The following is a 12306-nucleotide window of genomic DNA, read 5'->3' as shown; positions in this document are numbered from 1 at the left end:
AGGCATGCGTGGTAAAAGCATGCGTTGTAACAACGTACATCCGGGTGCACATGCCCCCTCTCTGAGGCTTATAAGGCACCAGAGATCCAATTCTCTGGGGATGGCTCTCGGGAGCCCACGCCCAGGACACAGTAATTTCCCCTGTCCGCAGGACCTCAGGCAGGAAAGGAAGTGTCCTCCCCTCTGGCGGGAGCTTTGTAATTGCTCCCGTCGGGTACCAGCCAACTTTTGTTTCCATGCCTGCGCTTTTGCAGACAGGAAAACTGAGATCTCTCCTGCCCAGCGGGAACAAGCAGAAATACCTCACATGCAGGAGCCAGCGGGGGCTGCAAGGTCCCTGAGGCTCCCCAGCGGCTGCCAAGGATATGTTTTGCGAATGCCCCAGGTGGGCACCGGGGTACCCACTTAGACTGAAAAGACCCCGGGGATGGGGTCTCCGGGTCCTCTTAGGGCTTGGGGAGGAGGCTATACAACACAGGTTTTTGGGGTTGTTTCAATGCAGCCTGATGGCACCCATGTGACATTTTAATAAATTTGCAAGCCATAGCAAGCAGGAGTGGCCCCCGGGAGACCCTCTAGACTCCTGCAGCCATTCCTACAGACCCACTTGGCTCCCAGTCACTGTTAGTACTACCTGTACCCGCTCTCCAACTCTCAGCTCTTCCTGCCCCTTCCACCTGCTCCACAGAACTGTCCCAGTACCTCTCCCTCCCCGTGCCTTTACTTCGCCCCACTAACATGCCTCAGCCCTCACCTTCTGCCTCTTTGAGGTCTCTCTTCATTGTCTCCTGCCCCAGTTAGCCTGCTGCATATTACAGCAATTTACTAACCTATGATGTAAGTGGCACAGGGCCTAAGGAGTAAATTAGCCACACTCTCTCTTTCTCCTGCATGCTCTCACTATCTTTCTTTCCTTTCTCTTTCTCTTTCTCTGCTCTCTCTCTTCCTCGCAAGCTCTTCCCCTCACTCTCTTACTCTCTGGTGCTCTCTCGCACACCCTTTCTCTCTCTCTCACACAGACTATTTCTTTTTCTCCCTCTTACTCTCGTATGCTCTCTTTCTCACTTTCTTCCTCTCTCTTTCTCACATGCTCTTTCTCTCTCTTGCGTTTCTCTCTCTTTCACATACACTCCTCTCTTATTCTCTCCCTTACTCTGTGCTCTCTCTCATGCTTTCTCTCGCATGCCTTTTCTCTCATGCTGTTTTTCTCTCTCACTCTTGTTCTCTCTCGTTCACACCTTTCTCTTTTTCACACACACACACACTCCTATCTTACTCTGTCTCTCTCTTACTCTCTGGTGCACTCACTCACTCTCATGCATTTTCTCTCTCTCTCATGTTCTTTCTATTTTTCTCTTATGCCCTTTCTCTCCTACACCTCTTCTCTCTCTCAAACACACTCCTCTATTACTCTCTCATACTCTTTTGTTCTCTTACATGCTTTCTCTCTCTCATGGCTTTATTCTCTCTTACTCTCTTGTGCTCTCTGGTGCTTTCTCTCTCTCATGGCTTTATTCTCTCTTACTCTCTTGTGCTCTCTGGTGCTTTCTCTCCCTCTCGTGGTTTTTCTCTCTCTTATTTTCTCTCTGATGCTCTTTTTCCATCACACTCTTTTTCTCTCTTACTCTCTTGTGCTCACACATGCTTTCTCTCTCATGCATGCCTTTTTCTTCTCTCATGGTCGTTCTCTCTCTTGCTCTCTCTCTCACACTCTTTCTTTCTCTCTCCCTGGTGCACTATGGCATGTTATTTTTCTCTTTCCCAGGTGCACTATGGCATGCTTTCTTTCTCTCACGATCTTCTCTTTCCCTTTCTCTCTCATGCGATTTCTCTCATACCATTTCTCTCTCTCTCTCTCTCTCGTTTTCTCTCTCCTGCTCTCTCCCTCGCTGTCATGTTCTTTCTCTCTCTACTGCTCTCTGAATCCCTCTAATGCTCTTTCTCCCTCTCGCTCTCTTACTCTCTAGTGCCCGCTCCCTCATGCTGTCTCTCGTGCTTTCTCTCTCTCTCTCTCTCTCTCCCTCTCTCTCTTTCTTGCTCTATCTCTCTCACACCTTTTCTCTCACAAAATCCTACTCTCTAACTTTCTCTTTTAATCTCGTGTGCTTCAACTCATGCTCTCTCTCCCTATCCCTTTTATCTCTCTCATGCTGTTTCTCTCTCTTTCACTCCCCGATTCTCTCTCTCTCGTTTCCTTTTGTGCACTTTCTGGTAGTCTCTCACATTCTCTTCCTCTCTCTCTTTCATGACCTTTCCTTCTTTCTCAGTCTTACTCTCTTGTGCTCTCTCTCTCTCGTGCTCTCTCTCTCATCCCTTATCTCTCACTTATGTTATCTCAATCTCTCATATTCTCTCTCTATGTCACTCTTTGTCTCTCTCTTGCACTTTCAGGTGCACCCTCGCATGCTCTTCCTCTCTTTTTCATGACCTTTCCCTCTTTCTCTCTCTTGCTCTTTCACACACCCTGTCTTCTCTCTCTCTCTCTCTCTCTCTCTCTCTCTCGAGCTGCAGAAAGACCAGCATGAACAGCAGTTTGCACTACACTTCGCCACTTGCGGAACTTTGTGGAGTTTTTTTGTAACTTCGCTTAGTTCCGTGTAGCGAAACTCTGCGAACTACGCCCAGGTTTAGGTATAGAACAGTACAATTTAAGGTAAATTACTGGTTATTAAAGAGTGCTAATAACTTCTCTAACTCCCTTACACAATCTACAGGCCCTAAACATTCATTTCTGTGACTCACGTGTCGATGCACTGAGTTATCATACTGGGATTCAACCCTGTGACTTAGAGGTAGACTAGCGCTCTACAGTCGGCACATTGACCCATTGAGCCTCATTACAACTATTAAAGCCTGTAACAAACAACATACACACAGATCTCACTAGTGCTAAGTGACTAGTTTTTATACCCTGAGACTCACACGCTACTGTCCTCTTCGCTTCTTTATTTAGTTTTAAACTTCTAGGGCAGCAGCTGGTTGTGACACTGCTCTGGGTGGTTGTTGTTGTTTACTGATGCATGTGCTTGTTTGTTTCTGCATTGGGATGCCAGTTTGCAACAGATGGGAGTAGATAGTTGTCCTTGATGTGACCACTTCTTACTCTGAACTTTGTTGTTGTTTATTGTTGATGTAGAAGATTTGGTAAAGCACCAACCACTGATAGGCAAGGGAAGCTTGCACTTCTAATACCTATGAGATGCTTGCTCTCAGTGGTTTGCACAAGCCACGCGCTCACCCATTCATCAATCCCTCCAGATACTCACTCACAGATTCATGCATTGGTCACTAGCCCAGTCATCCATCTATGCACTCACTTATCCATGCATTCATTCCATCCTTCATTGACCCAACCACAAAAACTAAATGGAAAATAATCGTTTTAGAAACCAGACCTCTTGGCTTTGTCAATGCTTTGAATATGTTACCGCCTGTGGCATTTGCTCCATTATTTGAAGTGGCATTGGCCTGGCATGGACATTGGACAAAAAGGGTCTACATTACCTATATTATTGGACGTAGATCTTATGAAATCTGAACAGATGTAGTTGACATCACTAGTCCCAGGATGGAGCGTGATGAGGTGTTGACTCGCCTTCACAAAGGTTAAGATGAAAAACTGAAATTACACATTTTGTCCCAGTTTTAGAACATATTGAACTGATTTCATAGAGTTATTGTGAAAAACTCCCGATTTGTTATGTGTTTATATTTATGGATGTTACTTAAAACAAGGATGTCGACACTGAGTGTGAGGGGGAAGAGCTGTTGCTCGTCCTGTACAATGTGATTGAGCTGTTTCTGCCTGCTCTGCTCCATTTTCCTGTCCCTGAAGTAGGGTCCCCTTGATCAGTATGGACTGTCATCGGGCGGTAGCTTCGAAATACTTGCACTTCTATATTTTGCCGCTAGATGGCGACCCGGCCTCAATAATAAAAGAACAATCAAGGACTTGAGACGCGTTCTTTTCAGGCTATCTATGACCTAGTTAGAATGGTGGTCGGAGTATTTGGGATAGAGTTGTGTTAGCCAAGAACACTCTGCAGTTCTTCCTGTGTCCGACCAGGCTTAGTCCCTAGAGTTGCATTCAACACGGATGTTGCACTCTCTGGGTTCTCGCACTCATTTCTGGCAGTGGGTCCGCTCCATACACCGTGTACAACTCCCTCTTTGAGCTACACAGACACACTGTAGATGTTCCTACATTCACTGCTTATCAAAGATTTGCTTGCGAGTCCATGGTGGCTGGTGCTAGACAGTGTTTGAGAGTGGCAATTTCCAAAGTTGCCGAGGGTTGATTTCGCCCCGGGCACTCTCTTTCACCATCAGACACGCCCTGCCCCTTTATAGGTCTCGCCTGAGCCAATGCGCTTGCTCATTGCTCCAGCGAGATTATAGTAAGGGGAAAAGAACAGTCTACCAAAACGGCGGATTAGACACAGTTCATGTGACTGTGCGCGTGTGCAGAGCCAGCCACGTCACACACCACCATTTGTCTGTGCCTCGCATCAGACTTCAAAGGCTGCCGCTCCCCCGTCCCCCGCATCAGACTTCAAAGGAATGCGCTCCCGCTCCCCCGCCACCGCCACAGCAATGCCGAGAGCTTGTTTTGCTTGTGTGCTTGCATCTTCCTTCCTTGGCCCTGGGTGTTTTCCGTGTTCTCCCATTCAGTGCCTTCTCGACCCCGTACTTGATTGCTGTCCAAGCTCCAGCTCTCGCTGCCTCTATCATTATACACTCTCCCTGTGTTTTCCTGTTTCCCCTTGCTTTTTCCCGGCTGCATCATTCTGTGCTTTGATAAACTGACCGTGCATTGTAGCACTCAACCCTGTGTGTTCTTAGCTTCAGTCTGTGTGCTGCTGCACCACATCACTCAGGGACACCACCACATCACTCAGGGACACCACCACATCACTCAGGGACACCACCACATCACTCAGGAACACCACAACATCACTCAGGGGCACCACCACATCACTCAGGGACACCACTACATCACTCACAGACATCACCACATCACTCAGGGGCACCACCACATCACCCAGGGACACCACCACATCACTCACAGACACCACCACATCACTCAGGGGCACCACCACATCCCTCAGGGACACCACCACATCACCCAGGAGCACCATCACATCACTCAGGGACACCACTACATCACTCACAGACATCACCACATCACTCAGGGGCACCACCACATCACCCAGGGACACCACCACATCACTCACAGACACCACCACATCACTCAGGGGCACCACCACATCACTCAGGGACACCACCACATCACTCAGGAGCACCACCACATCACTCAGGGACACCACCACATCACTCACATACACCACTACGTAACTCAGGGGCACCACCACATCACTCAGGGACACCACCACATCACTCAGGGAAACCACCACATCACTCAGGGGCACCACCACATCACTCAGGGGCACCACTCACGGGCACTACCACATCACTCAGGGACCCCACCACATCACTCAGGGACACCACCACATCACTCAGGAACACCACCACATCACTCAGGAACACCACCACATCACTCAGGGATACGACCACATCACTCAGGGACATGACCACATCACTCAGGGACACCACCACATCACTCAGGGACACCACCACATCACTCAGTGACACCGCCACATCACTCAGGAACACCACCACATCACTCAGGTACACCACCACATCACTCAGGGGCACCACTCAGGGGCACCACCACATAACTCAGGGACACCACCACATCACTTAGGAACACCACCACATCACTCAGGGACACCACCACATCACTCAGGAACACCACCACATCACTCAGGGACACCACCACATCACTCAGGGACACCACCACATCACTCAGGAACACCACCACATCACCCAGGGACACCACCACATCACTCAGGAACGCCACCATATCACTCAGGGACACCACCACATTACACAGGGACACCACCACATCACTCAGGAATACCATGACATCACTCAGGGACACCACCACATCACTCAGGGGCACCACCACATCACTCAGGGACACCTCCACATCACTCAGGGGCACCACCACATCACTCAGGAACACCACCACATCACTCACAGACAACACGACATCCTCAGGGACACCACCACATCACTCAGGGGCACCACTCATGGGCAACACCACATCACTCAGGGACACCACCACATCACTCAGGGACACCACCACATCACTCAGGAACACCACCACATCACTCAGGGACCTCACCACATCACTCAGGAGCACCACCACATCACTCAGGGACACCACCACATCACTCAGGGACACCACCACATCACTCAGTGACACCGCCACTTCACTCAGGAACACCACCACATCACTCAGGTACACCACCACATCACTCAGGGGCACCACTCATGGGCAACACCACATCACTCAGGGACACCACCACATCACTCAGGGACACCACCACATCACTCAGGAACACCACCACATCACTCAGGGACATCACCACATCACTCAAGAACACCACCACATCACTCAGGGACACCACCACATCACTCGGGAACACGACCACATCACTCAGGGACACCACCACATCACTCAGGAACATCACCACATCACTCGGGTACACCATCACATCACTCAGGGGCACCACCACATCACTCAGGGACACCACCACATCACTCTAATACACCACCACATCACTCTAATACACCACCACTTCACTCAGGGACACCACCACATCACTCAGGAACACCACCACATCACTCGGGGACACCACCACATCACTCGGGACACCACCACATCACTCAGGGACACCACCACACCACTCAGGGACACCACCACATCACTCAGGGACACCGCCACATCACTCGGGTACACCACCACATCACTCAGGAACACCACCACATCACTCAGGGACACCACCACATCACTCAGGGACACCACCACATCACTTGGGGACACCACCACATCACTCTGGGACACCACCACATCACTCTAATACACCACCACATCACTCAGCCCAACCACATCATCACTCAGCACCACAACAGGACTGTCCTTGCTTGCTACCAATAAGCATTGCCATAGCCAATAGGACTCGCATTAGGAAAGTGTAAGCTATTGGCTTTGTGAATAACAATGCTATTAATTTATATATTTTCAAAGCCAACACATATTAAAAAAAATTGTCTTTTACAATACCAATAGCTCACACTTTCCTAATGCGAGACCTATTGCATTGCAAATGCTTGTTTATCTCCCTCTGGCAAGCACTTTTTAGGGTTCACCTGCACAGCGCTGGCGCTGGTGCTGTGATTTTGAAATCTATTGTATTGAATATATCTTAAAAGGGGCAAACACCCGACTTCCCTTCTTATTGGTCTGTGCGCTTGACAATTTTCATGTTCTCCTTTCTATTGGTTGTGGGCGTTCTTTTCCTGTTTTTCGTGTCTCTTAGGCTGCCATGCCGAAGTACTCCAGTGCTCATCCGCTTACTTCGACTGGACTTCTTTTATTTACTTACGGCTACACCGCTTTATCTGCACGCATTTGAAGCTTTCTTGTTGTTGCTTTTTCGCTTTATATCAGCATGCATTTCAAGCATCTATAGCAGGTGTAGTATTTTCTTGTTCTTCATTTTTGAGGTTCCATGAATAAGCAATAACTTCCGCTCCACAGAGCTGTAAAGCTGTAATCCCACCTTTGGCATCTTGCATTTCCCATGACAGAGAGTCTAGTCTGTAGCACACTGGGTTTAATTTGGGAACGAGATCTTGCGTTTTTCCGAGATGAGATGCTTTAAAAACAGTGACACCTTTTCTTTCCTCTGTTTCGCCTGGATCTGCAGGCTGTGAGTGTACCCGTGATTCACCACTGGCTTGGCATCTGAACGGTGTCAGCTGGTAGCTTTAAGCACAAGTGAGAACAGACTCGACATGTTTCCGACTGGACTAGTTATTTTTAAAAACTGTGATTGCACATTTGTAAACTTGCTGAAAATATGCCACATTATCGCTGGAAAAGCAGAGCCCTCGGCCAGGTGTGCAAACTACAGGCTCGCAGACTTGGCAAAAACGCTGTGACTGTGTGCACGTGTGGCGTGTGCGATGAGACAGCTGGCACTAAAGTGTCATGGCCTGTTTTTCTTTTCTTTTAGAATGCCACAGGAACAGTAATTACATGTTCCTTTTGTGAATCCATGCCAATTTTGATCTTGTTTCCCACCACAGGGGGTTTGACTGCATTGTCTTGAAGCTTTTCCATTCATATTCCTTTTACTGATGCCAGCTAAGTGCCAGCCATTTACCGCTATTGTGAGGTGGGACTGTCTACACCCGCCTCTCTTGGTGTGGAGGACCGGTCCCTGATAGACCAAATGCATTCATTTATGCTGCATCCTAGTCTTCTTCAGCTTCTGTTAACATTAAAGGGTCTGTCCTGCTCCTCTTTTTGTCTCTGGTTTTGTATCTGGGCAGTGAATTGAAGTAAAAAAAAAAACAACACATATAAATGAGAGATAATGGGTCTGGCAGATGGGAAGAACACTTAGCAATACAAAGAGACTGATGTGAATTGGAGGAGATTTTTTCCAGGGAACTGGTGCTCACTGCTGAAGCAATAACAGTCACTCACCACCCGCCAACCCCCCTCTGCCATTGACCACACAGCTGCAGTGCACTGCAATGTGATGTGTGCAGGAAGGCAGAAAAACCCGGGGTCCGAGGTCCAAAGGATGCCTCTGCATGGAATGAACACAAACACAATTGAGCATACATCAGCCAGTGCCCTGTAATGGCCACTGTGACTCTCCGCCAGGCGAACACACGCCTAAACCGTACCATACAATGACAAGCATACTGCCGCCAGTGCAGTCCAGCATGTCTCTGCGGTGGATTAATTCAGCCCCGCCTTGAACTATGTCTTAAATAGCATCAAGGGATAGAGCTCACCTCTCCCTCTAAGATTTCCTTATACCCTGTCATCCGCTTTCCATTCACTTGTCCTTTCATGTATCCATCTACGCATCCATCCATCAGTTCTCCCATCCACTTTTTATTCATCCACATTTACATGCTTCCACCATCCCCCATCCACTTGTCGGTATATACATGTATCAATTTATCTGTTTAGCTATTGATCTTTTCACTAGGCCATCACCTATCTTTCCACCAATCAATCACTCATTCTGTTATTCATCGTTCCATTCATCCATCAATCCAGGATTAAGGCCTCATCCCAATAGAGAACATTAATTATTTTTTACAAAAAAAAGAAATTATTAATAATTACATTGTTGAAACCTAATGCATTTGCCAATGCTTGTTTATCATTGCTTTCCCCCTTTTTCACTGTTTTCTGTCTTTCTTTCTCTCCTTCTTTCCCCATTTTGTTTCTGTTTGCTCCCTTGATCAGGGTCAAAGTTGAATTAGAAATAAGAACTGCTCTTTTGATGCGTCTTCTGATTTTGCCAGTTTCTAAAAATTCAAATAAGCATAGTACAAAGCAGAGAAAACATGGCATCTGAAGGTCCCTCTCTCCTCTCTCTCTTGTTGTGGTCTTCATTTTATTGAACCAAAGTAGAAGGGCATTTAATACACCCTTTTCTCTTAGCACAAAGAGACAATTTTGTCGCTTTCAATGCTTGCGCCTACATAGCATAAAATGCAGTAACATACTTAATGCAGTTCTCTAACAGTGCTCTCTCCTTTTTCAGGAATTTTCCTGATGCTCTCCCTTTGTGACGTGGTGCATGTGTACGAGTACCTACCTTCGCGGCGTCAGACGGATCTCTGTCACTACTACGAGAGGTTCCATGATGCGGCCTGCACACTGGGTGCCTACCACCCACTGCTGTTTGAGAAGAACCTGGTGAAACGCCTGAACCAGGGCTCTGATCTGGACATCATCCTACATGGCAAGGTGACTCTTCAAGGCTTCCGCACCCTGAACTGCTCCCAGGTCAGCGTATAGGACCAGTGTTGCTCTGAGAAACCTGATGCAGGGCCTTGAGGACTCTCAACAAGGGAGGCCGAAACAGTGGGATCTCAGGAACCCTGCACTAGAGCCTTGAAGACTTCCAGAAAGGGAGCCAGGAACAATGGGCTATGAGGAACACACTTTATCACCTTGAGGACTTCCAGAGGTGGCGCGAGGAACAAGAAGTTCTGTAGTGCCTTGAGGTCTCTCTCAAGGGGACCCAGAAACAGTGGCACACCAAGGAACCCTCTGCAGCGCCTTGAGGGCTACTATAAGGGGAGCCAGAAGCAATGAACTCTGAGGAACCCACTGCAGAAACTTGAGGACTCTTGCAAAGTGACCCAGAAACAGTGAGACACCAAGAAAGCCTGTGCAGCGCCTTGAGGACACCACTGTCACCTGGACTGGAGGAAGCTGTGCTAGAGGACTTAGACAGTGCTGGTCGAAGCCACCAAATGATTCACTCAGTTAGTAAAAATAAAACTCAGAATCTATCTCAAAGTGGGATATAAAACCTAGAAGATCATTGAGTGAAATAACTCAACTTTCAGTGACTCGAACAAGGTCTTCGAAATATGGTATTTTTTTAATGGACTCCTCTTCTAGGCATTCAGACTGATCACAAGACTTATTCACCTGTCAGTCAGACAGAGCTAATATCAGTCAGTCAAGTTGATCAAAAGTCTAATGTTTGATAGGTCTAAGGACTGGTTTCTGTCCAGCAGGGCCTTGCAATTGAAGTATTTATGTCTGAATGTATATAAGAAATATTCAAACAGAGAGTCATATCAACTACACAACTCACTTGACACAAACAATAATATTCTCTGTCAGTGAGTCCTGCAGGGCCTTCAGAGCAATGTATTCAGCTACTTGTGCCCCCCCTAGCCCATAACTATCAAATAATTCTCATGCTGTTGGCCCCAAATATTAATCTCCCATCAAATCCAAAAGAGGGCCTTATTGAGCTTAGGTGGAAGGGATACTCTGTCAAAAGCGTGGTGGAAGCTCTGTCCATCATATTACAAGTGTATTATAGTCTATGCACTTGTAATACGGCAGAGTGGATAGTCGCCACGTTTTGACAGTGTATCTTCTCTGCCAAACATTAAATACATCTTCAAACTTTGATATTTATAGTCCCTCAGTTCAAAATAATCAGGTGAAATAGTGGCAGCGGGCCAAAAGAGAAAAGTGTGGAAAAAGTGATGGATTGAATGTTTGAATTAATCTCAGCCACTGGTAATCTCTCGGGCCGCATCCCAATCCATCGTTATTTTGCACACTACGGCACCTCCGTTTGGACCTAGTCATGTAATCAAACCAGTCTTGACCCTTCTCCAATGGGAACATTCCAGCCCCAACTGCCAGGCCTGGTCCTCCCTGAACCAGAACACAAGCAACCCAAGACTGGTTCTGACCTAGTTAGCGCTCATCAGCCAGGTACAGCTTGGTTCCAGTGATTCAGTGTGCAAGGGACCCACGTCTGGGCATACTCATCTCACATAGCGCAACTCACTAAAGTGTAGGGAAAAAATGGATGGAAACCTTGAAATAATCTCAGCCACTATGAATCCCTTCGGGAATATGCTCCTTACAAACACATGTTAAGTTACTGTGTCCTATCAGACAACAGGTTTCCAGTTTTGAGGACTCTGTCCCTTTATGCCCTCACACACAGTGCCAGCACTTGTATTTAGAAACTGTAAGTCTCAAATATACCAGGGAAGTGCATAACTCCCTATCCTGCCTTATCAGAGCTGCAGAGATGAACTGAATAAGGGGCCACCTTCCTAAATGGGGGTATATCATGAAGAAAAGAAGATATACCGGTTGTATCAGAGAAGTTCTTCCTTCTGTCTCACATGGAAATACCCTTATCAGGTTGCACACACACTAGACCTTCTTTCTTCTTGCATCGCTAGTCTCAAGAAACCGTCCAAGTTTCCCTCCCATTTTCTCCTATAATGTAAGTAATATAGTTGCTGTGCAATCAGCAGGCTGTAGTCTCCCATCACTTGGGATGAAATCCGAGAGCTATGGGTGTGTGAGTAATACAAAATCCTCAAATTCACCCTGCCCAGAATCCCTATGAAAAGTAAGGATGGAGCAGAGTGAGCTGAGGACATAATCCTTTTTACTAAGAAACAAGTAGGGTCTGGCGTATACCACAGTAAGGCTGCGCCCTATCAAGAAATAAACGAAACAATTTGCCAGTACTGTGAAACGAATGGCTACAATTTACATTTGCAGAGCTCTAAATCGCTCTCTCAAGCTGACCACTTTTTCAGTCAATGAAATTTGAAACAAAAAGGCTTCCAAAAGATGGTTGTTTATTGAAT

General features: G+C 47.2%; 1 protein-coding gene across 1 annotated transcript in view; it reads left to right on the top strand.

Moving 5' to 3' along the window:
- The window catches only part of LOC147678388 (beta-galactoside alpha-2,6-sialyltransferase 1-like), a 109632-nt gene extending 99158 nt beyond the window's left edge, over nt 1-10474 (top strand). Inside the window, exon 7 of the mRNA XM_086945983.1 lies at nt 9702-10474. Within this exon, the coding sequence (XP_086802109.1) occupies nt 9702-9958 (257 nt within the window). The 3' untranslated portion in view covers nt 9959-10474. The remainder of the gene's footprint in view (nt 1-9701) is intronic.
- The last annotated feature ends 1832 nt before the right edge of the window (nt 10475-12306 follow it).

This window comes from Lissotriton vulgaris, chromosome 12 (assembly GCF_964263255.1).
Source record: "Lissotriton vulgaris chromosome 12, aLisVul1.2, whole genome shotgun sequence".
NCBI classification, from domain to species: Eukaryota; Metazoa; Chordata; class Amphibia; order Caudata; family Salamandridae; genus Lissotriton; species Lissotriton vulgaris.
The sequence above is the reverse complement of the archived record's forward strand: the minus strand, read 5'-3'. Positions and strand labels throughout refer to the sequence as shown.